Source organism: Pongo pygmaeus, chromosome 2 (genome assembly GCF_028885625.2).
Source record: "Pongo pygmaeus isolate AG05252 chromosome 2, NHGRI_mPonPyg2-v2.0_pri, whole genome shotgun sequence".
NCBI lineage: Eukaryota > Metazoa > Chordata > Mammalia > Primates > Hominidae > Pongo > Pongo pygmaeus.
The window spans coordinates 1560481-1580237 of NC_085930.1; the positions used below are offsets into that span (position 1 = coordinate 1560481).

The following is a 19757-nucleotide window of genomic DNA, read 5'->3' on the forward strand; positions in this document are numbered from 1 at the left end:
CTTGCAGGGAAATTCTAAAAAAGGAAATTGTCATATCAATGAACTGTCTAGAGCATTGTTTAAAAACCGTGGGCATTTCAAAATAGGTGTATCTCATTTCTTCCCAGATAAATTTCTGTTGAAGTCAAACTAAAGCACACAGATGCTGCCAAGCCACTTGATAAGGTGGTCAGCCCTCACGACTGACCTCAATAGTTCCCACCTTCTGGTATTCACACCATTACACAGTCTCCTCTCATATTATCCTAGGGTTGGCCTGTGAGACCCATAGAAGCCTTGGTCACACAGCTAATTAGTGTCAAAGCCTGAATTCTAATGTAGGTCTGTCAAAATCCACGATGACTAGAGATTTACTTACTTTGAATCTCCAGTAGCTGAAAAGGAGCATAAAAATAAGTGGAAATTGAAGCAAAGAGAAGTTTAAGGGCTTGCCCAAGGTCTACAACTAGTTAGAGACAGAGCTGATAATAGAACTAGGCAGTTCAATTTGATTTAAATCAGTTTATGATTTTGAATTATAGTACATTTTTGTTCCTATTTAGCAGATACCTTATTTCAAAAATATCAATGTGAATCCATTAAAGAGCCACAAAATATTAAATGAGAAAAAGAAGAAAAATGAAATTGCAACAGTCTATCCACTTTTAGTGTTCCATCAATATTAAACTATATTTTTATTACAGTTTCTTATTAAATTGAAAGTTGGCTAAAATCTAATTGATAATGAAGTAGGTCAGCGTTTCTCAGTTGGTTAGCAGCTAATTAGCTTGTCTTAATGTGAGTCAACATCAATGAAATGCACTCAGTAAATATTAGTATTATTTTTGTCTTTTCATAATCCATTTGAAGTATTAAGATTTTGTTCTATACATTCAAGACCAAAAATTCATTTCAAGGATTAGAAATGTGCAAACATTTTATCGTCCAACTCATTTTTTATTCTATTTCTGATTTATTCAACAAAATCAGATCCTGGCCCTACAATAAACATGGGTTTCCTTTCTCCAAGAGGGCACACTTCCTAATGCTGAATCTACTACAAATCTTGGATGTTAGACTTCTCCTCTGGTAGTAACAATCTGCAAATCAAGTCAAATTAGCAGGAGAACAGAGCCGCTCAGATGTTTCTTAAGGAAAATTCCTGTTAAAAGATTGCATTTTCTTTATAATATAATATTTTGAAAGCTATAGAGCCTAATAAGAATTGTGCTTTAAAATGCACAGTTTAGACACACACACACACACACACAAACACACACACACACATATACATACACTTTTTACAGAAGCATTTCTTGGAGGAGAATATCTCTATAAGGAAACCCGACGAAATTTCTGATAGCTACTAAGGTAAGTTGCTACTCTGCCTTACCCTCTGTGGGGTATATGTTTCCTCTACTATGGTTCCTGAAGATAAATGGAGTCAAACAATGCAACTCAGTAAAAAGCTACCTCACCATTTTTAGGAAATTTCTTAATATAAACTTCACAATTTTTCATAGGTTCAATATCCTTGGAAGAAATAAATGCATCTTTGTTCAATATACAGATTTTCTTATTAAGATTTTCAGATTGAAGGGAGTAGCAGTAGAGCATCAGAAGTATCAGAAGCAAAAAAGTAAATGTATGATTTGGTAAGTATGTTTGTACTTGTAGCCCTAAGTAATGATTGTTTAAGGAATAGACACAAATATGGTATCATTTTTAATTGCATCTGAAATGAACAAATCTTGCATTTGTCTCCAGGGAATGTGACTCAGTCAACTCTTTGGTAAGGCCAGTTATCAAGGAAAAACTTGCTAAGGGTTAGACAACATAATCTAGTTGCAGCTCTTATCTTGAAATTTATATTTAAAAACTAGTAACATTTATCTTTAGGTATTTAGGTATTTAGTCCTTCATCATTTTGGGATAGTAAATTAGGTGCCTGCCTTGTACTTTTTGCTTGTGAAATAAAATATAATCTCAGGACCCCAAACTCACCGTGCCAAAGGGAAAGTAAAGCTTGGGAACTGAGCCATGCAAAAACTGCTTTCCTTTTAGTTCCCAGACAGAGAACTGTAATTTCACAACCTTGTATCGTAGCCTCATTTCCATTGCACTCTCTTTTCAAAGGCTTAGTTTATCTTATGTAAAATGTAGATTTACTAACCAAGGCAATGTATAATTGACTTTTTCCTTTACTCCCTGTTTTCACACATAAAATGTAGATTCATTGGAGCTAATCAGAGCCTCACACGAATGTAACTATCTGCCTCACTTCCTACCCTGCTTCCCCTTTTCTCCCTCCTGCTTGCTCTTTCCCCTGTAAATACTTAAGTTCCCAAAACCCCCTTTGGAAAAAACTCAGGTCACAGATGCTCCAATGGCTGTATTTTTTCCCCAGGCACATCCTCAACCTTGGCAAAATAAACCTCTATCAGTTGAGACCTGCTTCAGTCACTTTTTTTTTTTTACAGGCTTTCAAAAGTAGCAACATTATATTTACATTTTTCATTGCTGGAAGAGTAGTTTTTTGAAGGCTGACTGCACTTTGAATTCATGGCAATGCTACATTTTTTAAAAGTGGTGTCTGTGAGTTTTGTTTCTTTGATTTTCACCAAACTAGAACAGAAATTTAGAGGAATTTTGAATTTATGTCCTTGTTACTCCCCAGAAGGCATTTTCTTAAAAAAAAAAAAAAAGAAAAAGAAAGAAAAATACTAATAATCCCAAGCTACACTGATTCTTGGTGGGTATTAGCCCAAATGCTTAAAAGGGACATTGTGATCTCTGATAATTTACTATTGCAGATAATATAACCTCTGGACTCCCCAAGTATATCCCACATTGTATTATTTTATTTCCTCCAAACAGTACAGTTTCTTTAAGAGAAAGTGGACAGTTTTTAGAAGTAAATAATCACTTAAAAATAGCTTTATATTTTTTCTCTTTTCTTACAAATGCAAAACTTGATAGTATATGTAGATTTCCAGATTGCTGAGGAAATTGAATAACTGTTTCATCCTTATCTTTTTATGTACTTCTCTGTCATTTTTAATTTATATATATATCATATTTTCACTGAAAACCTCAAATGTCTCATTCATTCCTTAGTCTTATTTGATTTTTTCTATCACCTTGTATAGCAAGGCATAACAAAATGAAAATAAGCTTCTGCAGTCATGGAAGTTCAGAATTGGAAAACAACTTAGATTATTCATTCGAACCTCATCGAAAAAGAGATAAAGACATGGAATTCAGGAAAAGTGGTGAGGAAGCAAATTCAGAAATGTATGACTAGGAATATGGAAGCAACTGAATATGAGGTTAGAATGTGAAACTGAATTAAAAGGTGTAACTTGGAGCTGACTGAAATACGGCAATTTAGCAGAAGTGGGATTAATTATGTAGCCTTACCTAGTTGTACACAAGATCAGGCTGGGACTGAAATTCTACAATATGACTCTATACCACCAAAAGAATTCCAGCCCTCTGAGCAGTAGGAAAGAGAGTTTTGTTTTCTTGTAACCAGAACATAAACTTTTGATAGTCATAACCTTTATTTCAGTCTATAAATTTAGATATTGATGGGGTTCAAAACATTATATCCCCAAATACGGCACCTTGGAATTTGAGCAAACAGCAAAAGTAGAAAGATCACCCTTTGACTTTCTCCTGCCCTCCTCCTCTGAAATCAGGTCAAGAGCCCCTCATTTGAGAGGTGCTGTCCCTATGCCCAGAGGAAAGAACATCCTTATCTATAAAGACACAAATATATAAAAAACAAACTGAACAGTAGGTCTTGTTAAGTGACTCCCCCTGAGTTTATTACCATTGGATCATATCCCTTTGCTTAATCACACTTCTGTGCAACTGTTCACTTTTGTCCAAACCTAAGCATAAAAATACATAGGTTTGTCTATTTCTTTGGGTCTTTATATCTGAAGTCTCCTGGCTTATGTAAAACTCACATTGAGTAAATTTGTAGGCTTGTCTCTTCTTAATTGGTTTTTATAAGGACCTCAGTCATGAGCCTAGAGATAGAAAAGAAAGATGTTTCTTTTCCCCTATAGCATATTCAAAAGTTTAAATGAAGTTTATTCAGAGTCCTTAGTTTTACCAACTATTTTTTTCTTTCTTGGATGTACAAATCTTTAATACACTAAATGCAGCTTCTATAATTTTAAACAAATCCATTCTTCAAACCAAACCAAGATAGAATAACTTTTATAAAACAGGAGACACTTCAGAGGTATAGTTAGTAGATACTTGTAATTTTCATGTGTTTGCAGACTCTGCAATGTTGCTGTCAATATATTTTTAGTTTCTTCCTATTTGATAAGGATATACCATACAGACGCTGCTGTGGATGCAGTATTGGCCCCAGTCAGAGTCTTGCTACCATGAGAATCTCTGCTCTAGGCACTATGGTCCTCCCTGGGCTTACTAAGCCAGACAAGCTTCCACAGAGAATGTGATGTTTACTGAACAACATGGAAATTGGATATAAAACCTTTATAATGAGTGTTTGTATCAGTAAATTCCCTTGCTGTCCATTTTCTTTCAGGTAATGCTGTTTTAATTAGTACCAAATACTCACATCTAATTTCTCTGTAGTGGACACTGCAACAAATAATTATGGAAAAAAAAACAAACATAAAAACGTTAGTTACCAGTTCAGGAACTTCTGATTCCACTATATACACTGAATTGTATCCAGAATTGACTTGGTCCTTTATTTACTGCATTTTGCTTCAGATTAATACTTTTAGATCTGATGTCATGTAACATCTACAGATCAAAAACATCTACAAATCACGTAAAATCTACAGAGATGCTAGCCAGTTCTAGAGACATAGCATGTAAGTTCACGTCTATGTTGAGATCATTGTGATTATTTTCCCCTTTATCAACACTTGATTAAACGAGGTGAAGGAAAAGTAGGGCTTCTAGAGACTGACAACTCAGAGGAATGCTGGAATCACTTAGGAGTTTGCTAGGAATCCAAAATCTCATGTTACCACCCCTAACACTACTCATTAGCCCAGTCAAATATATTGCAATCTGCATTTCAGCAAGATCCCCATGTGATCCATATACACTTTCCTCAATCACGCTTTTCTTAGTTCCTTGTGTAATAACCACATTTAACTTTATATGATAGTTTACATTAAGGTTTACAAATGTATGAATTAGATGGTCACAGGGGAAGGGACAGGCAGAGGACAAAGATATGTTTCTGTACCTAAATAATGGATGGAGGTAAGAGTGGCTTTCCTGGAAGTAAAGATAAAATTATCTTCCTCCCTTGGGCAAACACTTAAGCAAAGGAAATACAACAAAAGAAAATGAGAAATGTATATTGAGCAGCATATAAGAAGGAAGGATTGTTTTTCTTTCTTATGTTGATTATTGCTACAATAATTGCTTCATGTATTTTTAAACAAAGATGCATGTTACTGATTATCCATCTTTAGAAAAATGAGGGATAATTATTAGGTTGTTATCTGTGGAAAAACTATACTAAGAAAGTAGAATAACAGGATTAGGGAGGAAGAACAAAGACTTATTGTGCAAAGTGTGATATTGAGGAGTATGCAACTTTCAGAAAAGACACCAAGACTTCCACCTACTTTTAAAAGAGGTTACTTTAAATCATCCCTGATTGATAAAAATATTTCCCATAATGAAAAGCTTTCCACAAATCTCCTTACGTTTTTTAAATAATACACTGTCCTCAGTGTCACAAAATTATTTATTTTTAATTAAAAAGCAAAGATAGTTTTTCTATAATCTGTGAACTAGGTGAAACACTGACAGGTTATATTAATTCATCATTTCATATAAATAATTATTGACCATCTGGATATAAGAAATGCTACCTTTTTCATGATGAGTTTTCAAAATCTAAAAACTGCTGACTGTGATAAAAATGAACAAGAGCACTTTGAGAAAAAGACTTTAACAGTCACAGTGTCTTAAAATACTGGATGTGAGAAGAATGAACTGTTATGAGGGGATTCATGTTTGCAAAATGAGCTACGAGTTGATAATTAGGGGAGCTGTACAACACCCTGGTGAGATACGTATATTTTATTCCTGCCATTTTGCAGATGCGAAATTGACATGAGAGAGTAATGAAGTGTTTGGCCTCAGGGAACCTAGAAAATCAGCATCAGCAGAAAGCACTGACTTTCTGAGACATCCGCTGTGATGTAAGGTATGATGGCCAGGTTTAACACCCACTTACTGGCTGTGTGATTGTGGTAAAGATACTTAACCTTCTTGTGCCTTAGCTTCTTCATCTGTAAAATGGGAGGAATAATAATATTTTCCGCAAACATTTGTTGTTAGGAGTAAATTAGCTAGTCCTTGCAAAACTCTTAAAAGATTACCTGGCATATAATTGGTCAACAATCGGTATCTATTAATTACCATCTATGTGCCTCTCTGAGCACTAAGGATAAGAAAGTGAACAAAGTAAATCCTTGCCCTCAAGAGCTTACATTCTTGTCCTTAACAGAATGTTCTCTCAGCTGATGGACATATGTGTATAGGTCTTTCTTATGAACAGGTAGAAACAGAAAGTCTTGCTGGCTTTCTTTCTTTCTTTTCTGCCTTTAAAAAAAATTGTTAGAGGTAATTTTACAGTGGCTGCATGATTTCTTAATTTCCTGGGAATGATCTGAACAAAGAGAGAATTTTACTAATTCAGCTAGAATGTTATTGAAAGAAAATAGCTGTGTTAGGCAAAGACTGAGGGTTGAAATCAACTCTTTTCTTCAGGGACTCATAAACGACTGGGGGAAGTCCAGATCCACAAATAAATAACTCTGATTAAGACTAATTTTGGTAAATATAACTGTTAGAGTCTGAATGTTTATGTCCTTCCAAAATTCATATGTTGAAATAATCACCTCCAAGGCCATGGTGTTAGGAGGTGAGGTGTTTGGGAGATGATTAGGTGATCGGGGGTGGAGCCCTCATGAATGGGATTACTGCGCTTATAAAAGAGACCCCAGAGAACTCCCACACCCTTCTGCCATGTGAGGACACAGTGAGAAAACCACTGTCTATGAACCTGAAAAGGACCTCACCCAATGCCAAAGCTTCTGGAGCCTTGGCCTTGAACTTCCCGCTTTCCAAAACTATGGGAAATAAATGTCTATTGTGTATAAGCCACATAGTTTATTAGTTTTTATCACAGTAGCCCAAACAGACTAAGAGAATAATGAAATAACAAAGAAGCAAGAGAAGGAAGTGTGCCTTGCTTGGGCAGAGAAAAAAAGGAGAGGAAAGAGGGAAAAGTAGGGAGGAGAAGAGAAAAGAGGGCACAAGAAGAAAAATTAAGAATGTGAACACAAAGGGTAAGGACAGAAGGGAACAGAGATAAGAGAAGGGTGCTATGGTTGGAATGTCCTCCCAAAGTGCTAGGATTACAGGCATGTGCCACCGTGCCCGGCCTCATTTTGAAATTTAATTGTCATTGTAACAGTATTAATAGGTGGAACCCTTAAGAGATCATTAGGCCACGAAGGCTACACCCTCTTGGGTGGGATTGGTGCTTTATGAAAAGTCAAGTATGGCCCTCTCCTTCCCCTCTCTTTGCTTTTCTCCTCTTCTGTTGCGTGAGGAATAGCATTTCTCCTCTGTGGAGGATATGGCATTCAAGGAGCCATCTTGGAAATGAGGAGGGGGCCCTCACCAGACACCAAACCTACTGGCACCTTGATCTTCCCAGCCTCTAGAACTGTAAGAAATAAATTTATGTTTCTTATAAATTACCCAGTCTCAGATATTATGTTATAGCATCACAAAACAAACAAAGACAAAGGGTATACTTGCTCTTCAATATGAATAGAAGAGGGTTTGGACTGTTTTGAAGGGGAAGACTGAGAAGTTGGGAGCAGATGATGTCTTAGTTCCCTCATTATAAGAATGGGCTCTACTGGAGAGCCTATTGGAGAAAAGCAGTATTAGTAAGTAAATAAAAAAATAAAAAATAATAAAAGTTTTGTAACTTATCTTGACTTCCCATGTTATTTTAAAGTGCCTTTCATAGTCAAGCTGTATTCACTTGAGTTAAAGGAAAATGAAAGACTGAGTATGAAAAAGAAAAGTGACTAAAAATTAGGGAATATAATTAACTGAATAAGGAATATCTAACTAATTATAACCCATAAAGCAATATGTTTTCTTTCTCACATATCACTCTTAATACACAAACACACACACACAAACACACTCAGACACATCACACACACAGAGAGAAAGAGAATAATGCTAGGGTCTTAATTTTTACATATAATTATGATGTTAAGAATACTGCTCTCTATGGTGAGGTATTTTTAAAAGGTGTGTGTGTGTGTGTGTGTGTGTGTGTTTAATTTCAGTAGATTTCAATGAAAAACCATAGTTATCTGAGGGATGGGATAACATTAAGATAATTTATCTATATAACAGTACATACACAAACATTAGCATTTGACAATAGCTAGAACTGTAAAAGATTACCTACATCTAGATCTTTCTAGGTCCTTATTTTACAAATGAGAAAATAGAACTAAAAAAGTTAAGATCTGAGCCAAACTCAAATATTTGAATACTCAGACCAGTGCTTTTTTTCTAATATATTACACTCTCTGAGCAACAGTGAGTGTTGATAACAGTGTTATCAGTGATAACAATAGTACGTTGTTTAACCTCAGGTATTTGTAGACACTTCACATTCCAAGCAGGTTAACTTCTTTCCTGATTTACAGAAAAATGCATTTGAAATAATAACTTAAAACAGCATTAATTCCTCAAAGACTTGTGTAAATATGGATATTTTGTGGATCAATTATGCGTATAGCAATATAAAATAACTGATTGAAATGAAATGCAATTTTTTAACAACATGGCACCAATATTAAAGACTGAAGAGTATATAAATAGTACAATGAGCCAAGCATTAATTCTCCAATAGTTCTTCAAGAATTTAGCTACCTTTTTTAATAGTGCTCCAGCAAATCAACTTGGATCACTTTTACCTGTTTCTGTTTCCATTTGCCAGCTTCTATGTGTTTTGCGTTTAAGAGCTTGTACCTGTAGCCTTCTTTAGAACCTAAACTCGGGCTACTGGAGCCACTGCAGAGAACCGGAAGTGCCTACGAATCTTTTTTGCACACCATATATGTACTTACACCAAAGGCTGTAGCCAATAACTGACTAAAGCCAGAGTAGAGAAGCCCAGATTTTTGTTTTCGTAAGATGAACTCTGAGATATAATTTAGAACCCAGAGCTTCCTTCATTGTCACTGAGTTTGATTGACACCTTCCTTTGCAGTATTGCTGGCCCCATTCTTTTGTCAGTTTCCCTGGGAGTTTGCTTAATCATTTGCATACAAATACTTGTCTCCGGATCTGCTTTTGGGAAGACAACTACTAAACACACAGATTAAAGCTATTTAGGATCCATCCATTCATCCACATTTTTCTATACTAGCTACCTCCCTCTGTTTTCCCTGCCTCTGTCCAAATACCTCATTCCCTCACTCTCCCAAATAGGCAAAACTTGAAACAGACTAGTGTGCATCTTATTCTATTCTATATTCCTCTATACCTACATCATAATATACAAATATAAACATCTGAGAGAATATTTGTGTCCCAAAAATGAAATATGTTTATATATATATTTCTTTTTATCTTGTTTTCCTTACTGAACAATATTTAGATTACTAATAAAGAAAGAAATTAGCACTTTAAACTGAATTCTATTGTAATTTTCCATAGTTATAAGTTATAAATCTTTGCTTGGAATGAGAAACCATGTCATAGATACAGATATGTAAAATGTACAGTTAGAATCTGAAGTCAAAGTAGGTAAAAAATTTCAATGCTATCATTTTATGTTCTCTCTGAAAGATTTTAGCATTCTAACATTTTTGATTGGTTGCTTATATATTGTCTATGTATAAAAGAATAATTATTTTATTTAGTTTGTACATAATTCCCATGCTATCATTTTCTGATTCTATGTTGTATTATTTGCTAAATATTTCCTTAATGCTTGCTTAAGTGATTTTTATACTAACTTAGAGTTATTCATCTTTAGGTCTATTTATACCTAATTTTTACAACCTGCCAAAAATGTTAATATCTTTATTTCCATTTTGTAAATATGAAATCTGAGGCATAGGGGGATTAATTGACTTTTTCCTGGCCATAAGCGTAATGAGAGGCAGAGCCAGAACATGAATTAGAAATCCTTGACTTCCAACTCCATGTTTAATCCATTAGTAGTGGGTTACTGCTATTTTCTTACAAAATAAACTCCTTTATAACATTACCTATTCCATCACTAAAATAAAACCTATGTAATAAAGCCAAATGTTGTACATATAAGAATGAATGTAAATATTATGTTAATTACTATCTTTTAGAATCATATTGATTTATAAAATTTTGATTGGATGAATGTGGTTCTCTTTCTATTACATCTGTATGATTTATCCTAACTTAGAAATATTGCAAGTCATTTTCATCCTCAAGCATATCAGGTATAAATGACTGTAAGATTAGACAGTGATTTTCTATGTGTAAAATATAACCCTTATAAAACACAGAGAAATATTTTGATTCTGAAAAGTTGCTTGTATATATATGCACATTGCTTGTTAAATAGTCAGAAATTTTGAGTGTATGAAAATATACTTAAACCAGTCAACAGAAAACATATGTTTTCTTGTGATACTGTGCTGTAGGCCATAACATTTGAAAGGCTAGCCCAGCAGATTTCTGACCACATATTGGCCAGGATAATTTGCAGAATCTGTATTCCAATTTAAACCCAGTAAATCTGTCCCTTCTTAGGCTATGGATTTATCTATGTCACTTAAAGATAATGATAGTTTTTATTGACTACATAATGCTGAAATTATTAGAGCAACAAAAAATGGATACAGCTATGCTACTAAGTTATCTCTCCCATTATCAAACCTAGATTAACTCTGAAGCAGTAGAATAGAGGAAGGTATGTGTTATGGTTTGAATGTCCCCGCCAAGCTTATGTTTTAATTTGATTGCTATTATAACAGAATCAAAAGATGGAACCTTTAAGAGGTGATTAGGCCATGAAGGCTATGGCTTCATTTGCGGGATTGGTGTCACCATGGGAGTGGCTTTCATATTGCAGAAATAAGCTCCTAATAAAAGGATGAGTTTGGCTTCCTTTTGCTTCTCTCTCACCCTGGCCTTGCCCTCCCACAGCGGGATCAATAACCAAGAAGTTCTTTTCCAGATGCTGAGTCCTCGATCTCGGACTTCTTCGTCTCCAGAACCATAAACCAATAAATTTCTGTTTATTATAAATTACTCCATCTGTGGTATTCTGTTATAGCAGCGCAAAACAAACTAAGAAAGTAGAGTTCTATTTCTCCTTTTGCCCTCTATTTCTTCAGAGGAAGACTAAATTCCTTTATGATTTCCTTTGCTTCTAGTAAGGAACAGAAATGCAAGATGTTCCTTCTCATTGTAATATACCACTGGATATTACATATAATTTTTACATTAAAATTTTTATTTAACATTCCCTTTGCATATTTCTAGAAGTAGTATTAAAATAATAAGACATTTCAGAATTGACTATGTGGTCTGCTGTAATATTGATGCCAAGAATATCATAATGGTGAGGAATGAAAGAAAAATGCACAAAGAACATACATATAATAAAGGGAATGAAGTATATAACGGGGAAATATACTAATGTATGACAAAAATGTAAATAAGGGTTCCATTATTATAAATAAGGATTTGTCAACTGAATTTATCTTGCTAGCTTATAAAATAAAATAGCTAACCTGAATGTAAAGAAAGCGTTTCATTTATATGCTATTTCCATTTATCCCTTAAATAATACTTTCCATATTATAGCCGACTGTAACTCTAAACTCACTGGCAAAGGATATGTGCTACAAAAACCCACTTCAGGTTATAGTAATTCAATATTAAAATTTCTTCCCAACTGAATTTTAGAAACAATCTTATAGCAACCAAACTATAAATTGAATAAATCGAAGAAGTTACTACTTCTTACAATATTACAAAACTCTCTAGAGTAGGTCATGACAGAAATGAATATCTTACATCTTCTACTTTAATCTGACACAAAACAAGATAAATTAATTAATAACTTACAAGCAGAATAGTAAGTTAGAGAGGATTCAAAGAAACAGAAGGTATGAGGTTAGGCCAAAGAAGAACAGGGTTTAAAATAAAATAATATAGTATAACGACATGCTCAATATATACATATATATGCATATATATGTAGTTTTATAGGAAGCACCAAATAAGACCTACTTTCTCATAGTACTTGATCTCGTAGTCCAGAATGGCTCCATTGGAAAAAGCAGGTGCTTGCCATGATAGGGCAATGCTATTTTGGGATGCCCAGTCCTTCCTTACCACACCTATCAGGGAAGGTGCTGAAAGGAAAGAAAATAACTAAGAATTAATTGGCAGGAATCATTTTCCATTATCCTTTCTTTAATATTTTCTCTTCCAAGGAAAATAAAATTCTTGTTGAAGAGGACACCATTTATTGAAGGCAGATTAATAAGATAGCCTTAGGATACGTTCTATTCAGTCCAAATAAGGCATTAAATATATTTAGGAACACTCTTAGGGAACACAGGAAAAACTCAAATATTCCAAGAGTAACGGCCAGAACTCATCATCTTTGGTATTATTAGGGGAGGATATTTTTCTTTAAAATGGTTTTGGTCTTGAGCTATAACATGAAATACGATACGCTTGGCTCGTATGTTTTATCAAATATTAATCTACTGTAGGAAAAAGCAAACTGCAATTACAAGATCATTTATAGGCTTCTCCCTTTCTTCTAGACATTTTAAGGCTTCAAAAAAGTTGATATTATAAGCTTTATAATTGCAATAAATGATTGTTTATTAATGTGAGGATTATTTCTTTTGCATAGTTTCTGTGACATTGGACAAAATTAAAATATTTAACTTTAGAAGTTATTTTCAGAATCATGTCTATTTTATTTTTCCATATAATTCTAAATTAAAATAATCTGTTAAGCTTCTAATATAAAACTAAGATATATATCTCTCAGATTCTTCTCTTTGCACCTTTTAGAAAATACTTTTTAAGTATTCTAATTTCTAAAAAAACAGCAGTTTTTGACATAAAAGTCAACAATCATTCAGAAAAAATAAAATCCAAATTAAAACACACTGATATGCCATTTCTCACACAACGGATTGGCACAAAAAAAGTACAAAAATTTGGTAAGACACTCTGTTGGCTAGGCTATAGGATACAACACTTTACCACATTGTTGGTGGCAATGCAAAACGATACAGCTCTTAAGAAGTGAAGCTTAAAGATTTAAGGCATAAATTATGTATTTATTTACACTGGCTTTTTGGAATCTCTCTCAGAGATACACTGCACAACACAAAGTGACATATTTACAATACTATTCCTGGAGATTTATTTCTAAAGATTGTAACAATCTAAATGCCCATCAATAAGGGAGTGGTTGAAAAACTATGCTACATCCACTAGAGAATTATGAAGTTATAAAAAGGAATTATGGCTATCTATAAACACTAGAATAGAGTTATATCAGAATATATTTTTAACTGAAGAAAGTAAGGTGAAGAAAAATGCATAAAAAAGCTGTAAGGATAAACCTAAGAATAACAAATAATTATAATGGTTGCCCTTAGGGGGTGAAAGGCAATAGGATAAACACTACAAGGTTAGAAACTGGACATCTGTGAATATATTTTGCCTTGCAAATTTACTGTGTAATGTAAAAATATTATAAAGGATTAAAAACAACTTGAAAAGGCCGGGCGCGGTGGCTCACGCCTGTAATCCCAGCACTTTGGGAGGCCAAGGCGGGCAGATCACGAGGTCAGGAGATCTAGACCATCCTAGCTAACACGGTGAAACCCCGTCTCTACTGAAAATACAAAAAAATTAGCCAGGCATGGTGGCGGGCACTTGTAATCCCAGCTACTCAGGCGGCTGAGGCAGGAGAATGGCGTGAACCCGGGAGGCAGAGTTTGCAGTGAGCAGAGAGAGCGCCACTGCACTCCAGCCTGGGCGACAGAGCGAGACTCCGTCTCAAAATAAATAAATAAATAACTTTAAGAACAATTATGAAAAATTAACAGAATCATAAAATGAAGAATACTGTATTGAATTGGAGACGTAACCTCCAAGAGTGAACTGTTAAACATAGCTTTAAACACAGTGATTTAACAAAAATATCAATGGGATGTGCTTTAAGAATTAAATAAAAACTTTTTTCTTATTTGAAAATTATTAAACTGTTTTAATAATGATATTGTTGATGTTAGTATTGGTATTGTAATTTTGAAGCTGTTTCATATTTATATATATGTATATATATATAAAGTTATAAAGCAAATGAGTAACTATGTTGTATTGAGAACTAGATTTTTTCCTCCTGAGGGAGAAAAAATATAAAAGACGTCAGATATATTAAGGTAAATAAAAACTCCAAGTTAGAAGTTACATTATAAACTCATTATATCTTTCCAATTCATTTTCAGAAATCTACTTAAAGGTACCAATCACAGGTAAGAATTAGATTTGAAAAATTGATTCTGTCATATTTCAATTTCTAAGAAAGACTTAAGTATTAAAAGTTTGGCATTTTATTTCTGAAGGTTGCTTTTGTGTTCTAAGGACAAAGTATTTTCTTAAATTTGTGAGAATGACAAGTTTGGCTTTTCTAAGGAAAAAAGGTCTTTAGAAACTACATTTAAAACTCTTTCTGGCTGTTCAATTGGAACATTATTTTTGGTCTAGAATATATTCTTAAAACGAGAGATAATTACAGAAGTTACTAGGAAATAAAAGTTTGTCATATGAGCTAAAACAGAAATGAATAATGTCGCATATAAGAAAAAGCACTCAGATAATTCACTATTTAAAATAAGTCCTAACTATAGACTGTAGAGACACAACAAGACTGCTTAAAGAAACAAGACCTAACTATGTACTGTTTACAAGAAACTCATTTCAATGTAAGGACACAAATAGACTGAAAGTGAAGGAATGGAAAAAGACATTCCATTCAAATGCAAGCCAAAAATAAGCAAGAATAGCTATACTTGAATCAAGTAAAATAGAGTTTATGTCAGAAACTTTAAAGAGACATTTATATAATGATAGAAGAATCAAGTTAGCAAGAGGATGTAACAATTGTAAATATATATGCACTCAACACTGCAGCAACCAGATATATAAAGCAAATATTAGATCTAAAGAGAAAGATAGACCCCAATACAATAGCAGTTGGGGACTTCAACACCCTACTCTCAGCATTAGACAGCTTATCAAGACAGAAAATCAAAAAAGTAATATCCAGAATAGACCACATGTTAGGCCACAAAACAAGTCTCAACAAGTTTATAAAAACTGAAATAATATCAAGTGTCTTTTCTGATCACAATAGAATAAAATTAGAAATCAGTAAGATGAATCTCAAAAAATACACAAACACGTGGAAATTAAACAAAATGCTTCTGAGTTACCAAATAGACAAATCAGGAAAGAAATTACACATTCTCTTGAAGCAAATGAAAATAGAAACAAAACATACCCAAACCTAAGAGATACAGAAAAGGCAGTACTAAGAGTGAGGTTTATAGCAATATGTTCCTATATTTAAAAAGTAGAAATATTACAAATAAAAAATCTAACGATGCATCTAAAGGAACTAGAAAAGCAAGAACAAATCAAGCCCAAAACTAGTAGACGAAAAGAAATAATAAAGATCAGAACAGAAATAAACAAAATGGAGATGAAATAATACAAAACATCAATGAAATTAATATTTTGAAAAAAGGAACAAAATTGACAAACCTTTAACTAGACTAAGAAAAAGAGAAAGAACACCCAAATAAATAAAAGCAGAAACAAAAAAGAAGACATTATAACTGATACCACAAGAATACAAAGGATCATTAGAGACTGTTATAAACCACAAAATGCCAACAAATTTGAAAACCTAGGGGAAATGAATACATTCTTCAACACATACAAACTACCAAGGTTGTACAGTGAAGAAATAGAAAATCTGAACAGACCAATAATGAGTAACATGATAGAACCAGTAATAAAAAGTCTCCCAACAGAGAAAAGACCAGGAACAATGGCTTCACTGGTGAATTGTACCACCCTGTTAAAGAAGAACTAATACCAATTTTTAACTATCACATCAACAGAATGAAGGACAAAAATATAATTATCTCAACAGATGCAAAAAAAAAGCATTTGATAAAAATCAACATATCTTCATTATATAGACTTTCTACAAATTAGGTATAGAAGGAATGTACCTCAACACAATAAAGGCCATATATGATAAACACACATCCAACATCATACTGAATGGGGAAAAGTTGAAAGATTTTCCTTTAAGAACTGAAATAATACCAGGACGTTTACTTTTACCACTCTTTTATTTATTATAGAACTGGAATTCCTAGCCAGAACAATTAAGCAAGAGAAAGAAAGAGAAGGTATCCAAATTGGAAAGGAGGAAGTAAAATTCTCCCTAATTGCAGATCTCATGATCTTATATACAGAAAAACCTACAGACTCTACCAAAAACTCTTAGAATTAATAAACAAATTCAGAAAAGTTGCAGGATAGAAAATCAACGTACAAAAATCAGTAGCATTTCTATACAACAGTCATAAATGTGCTGAAAAAATCAACAAGGCAATCCCACTTAAAATAGCTGCAACAATAAATAAATATCATATCTAGGAATACATTTAACCAAGGAGATGAAAAATCTCCATAATAAAAACTATAAAACAGTGATGAAAAACTTTAAGAGGAAACAAATAAATGTAAAGACATGCTATGCTCATGGATTCAAATAATTAGTATTGTTAAATCACCATACCACCCAAAGCAATCTAGATTCCATACCACCCCTATCAAAATAACAATTACATTCTTTACAGAAATAGAAAAATCAAATCACTGAAGCAGTTTTGAGGAAAAAACAAAACAAAACAAAAGCTGGAGACATCACACTGCCTGACTTCAAAATATATTACAAAGACAGAGTAACCAAAGCAGCATGGTTCTGTCATAGAAACACATTTCAATACCAATGTGACGGAATAGAGAACACAGAAATAAACCTATGTATTTGCAGCCAGCTGATTTTTGGCAAAGATGCCAAAAACATACATTCCTTTCCTCAATATATGTTTTTGGCATCTTTTCAATAAATGATGCTGGGAAAACTGTACGACCACATGAAGAAAACGAAACTAGATACCTATCTCTCACCGTATACAAAAATCAACATAAATGGATTAAAGAGTTAAATGTAAGACTCAAAAATATAAAACTATTTAAAGAAAACACTAGGGAAATGCCTCAGGACATTAGTCCAGGCAATCATTTTATGAATAGGTCTCAAAACCATAGGTAACAAAAACAAAAGCAAAAATACCCATGAGATTATATCAAACCAAAGCTTCTGAACAGCAAAGAAAATAATCAACAGAGTCAACAAACACCTGGAAAACAAGAGAAGATATTTGCAAACTACTATTCATTCAACAATGGATTAATATCAAGGACTATACAAGGAACTCAAACCACTCAACAACAAAAAACAAATAATCCTATTTAACAATGGGCAAAGGATCTAAATAGACATTTCTGAAAAGAAGACATACAAACGACTAACGATATGTGAAAAATGCTCATCATCACTAATCATCAGGAAAATGTAAATCAAAATTACAATAAACTACCATCTCACTCCGTTTGGATAGCTATTATCAAAAATAAAATAAATAACCAGTGCTGGTAAGGATACAGAGAAAATGGAACTCATCCACTGCCAGTGGGAATGTAAATTAGTGCAGTCATTATGAAAAATAGTTTGGAGGCTTTCAAAAACTAAAAATAGAACTACCATATAATCCAGATATCCTACTACTGGGTATATATCGAGAGGAAATGAAATTAGTATGTGGAAAATATTCCCCCAACCCTAAGCCCCCTACATCATAATTATTGCAGTAGTATTCACCATAGCCAAGATATAGAAGCAATCAAAGTATCCATCTACAGATGAATAAATAATGAAAATACATAACACACACAATGGAATACTATTCCACTGTTAAAAAGAATGAATTTCTGTCCTTTATGGCAACACGGATGAGCCTGGAGGCCATTATGTTAAATGAAATATGTAAGTCACAGAAAGATAAGTACTGCATGTTCTCACTCATCTGTGAAAGCTAAAATATTTGATCTTACTGTACAGCATAGAATAATGGTTACCAGAGACTGGGAAGGGGAGGGAAGTGGATAAAGAAAAGTTAACTAAACAATACCAAATGACAGCTAGGTAAGAGAAATAACTTCTAGTGTTCTACAGCACTGTAGGTGACTATAGCTAATAAGCTATTGCATATTTTTAAATAGCTAGAAGACAGGATTTTTGAATGTTTCCAACAAAAAAATTAATGTTTGAGGGGATGTATATGTTAATTACCTTGATTTCATCATTACACAGTGTATTCATGTATCAAAATATCACACTGTACCCTATAAATATATACCATTTTTATGCATCAATTAAAAATAAAAAAAGAATTCATGAGGCAAAAATATTATACTTTTATGATGACAAGGAATAAAATGAGTGGAAAAAGTATGTATTTAGGAAATTCATTCTCACTATTACATTAAACAGAGAAACTACTCTTGGGTAACCAAAGAACACAATTTAGTGATTCAAAAGAAAACAATTTAGTGATTCAAAAGAAAACATAAGTTTTTCAGATATGTTCTTTATGTAGCAACCATATGTACTATTTTTGGCATAACAAATGAAGAATATTTAAATGAAAATATGATTACATAAAGTTGTATCCAATTCAACTTTGGTAATTAAATCTCAATCAATTCATTAAAAAACGAACAGAAAAAGTGCTCAGATAATTTACCATTTGAATTAAGACACATTCACTCTTAATAAACCACCATTAATAAATTTGTCCCTGTTGGAAGCTGCATTAATATTCTTGAATTATAGTGTAATAATATATTAAATCATGCTCGATGGATAAATCATAACTTTAAAGAGAAATCATACGAATTAGAGGTTGATTTAAACATATCAATTTATTACAATTTTTGAAAATGTCATTTTCATATATACAATCTTATGGTTAATTTTCAGTTTAATGTACAATGTCTAAAGCAATATTACCAGTGTTTTACATTTTGCTTCATAATGATTTAGCACTCAAGGTCAGCACTATAATCCTTGCAAAACTTAAAAGAAATTCAATTATAGCCACAGCATAAAAGAATGACTACTGAGAAAAATATAGGTACTATTTTTCTATTTCCAATTCTCCAGTGGGCAATTAATAGTACACCTACATCACCTAAATTTTACGAGTTCCATCCTATACTTTTATAAAACAGTAACAAATAAAAATGGATTTCATGGTCCAAATGTCCTAAACCCTAAAATCTCTTTGCTTTTGCACATTCCTTTCATATGTTAATATACATATTTTACATAGTTATAAAATGTACATAATTTTACATAATTCTATTTATTTTTAACAATGCATACTAAATCCAATTCCATATTTTGAAATAGTATCTGTAATTATTATTTTAATTGCTAAAATACTCCATTCTGTATACTTTATGAAATCATTCCTCTA

At 33.0% G+C, this 19757-nt stretch overlaps 1 protein-coding gene across 2 annotated transcripts in view; it reads right to left on the reverse strand.

Moving 5' to 3' along the window:
- EPHA6 (EPH receptor A6) overlaps window positions 1-19757 on the reverse strand; it is a 959072-nt gene that overhangs the window by 333600 nt on the left and 605715 nt on the right. For both annotated transcript variants that reach the window (XM_054481297.2, XM_063661446.1), the window contains exon 6: window positions 12328-12452. In XM_054481297.2, coding sequence (XP_054337272.1) covers window positions 12328-12452 — 125 coding nt within the window. The remainder of the gene's footprint in view (window positions 1-12327; window positions 12453-19757) is intronic.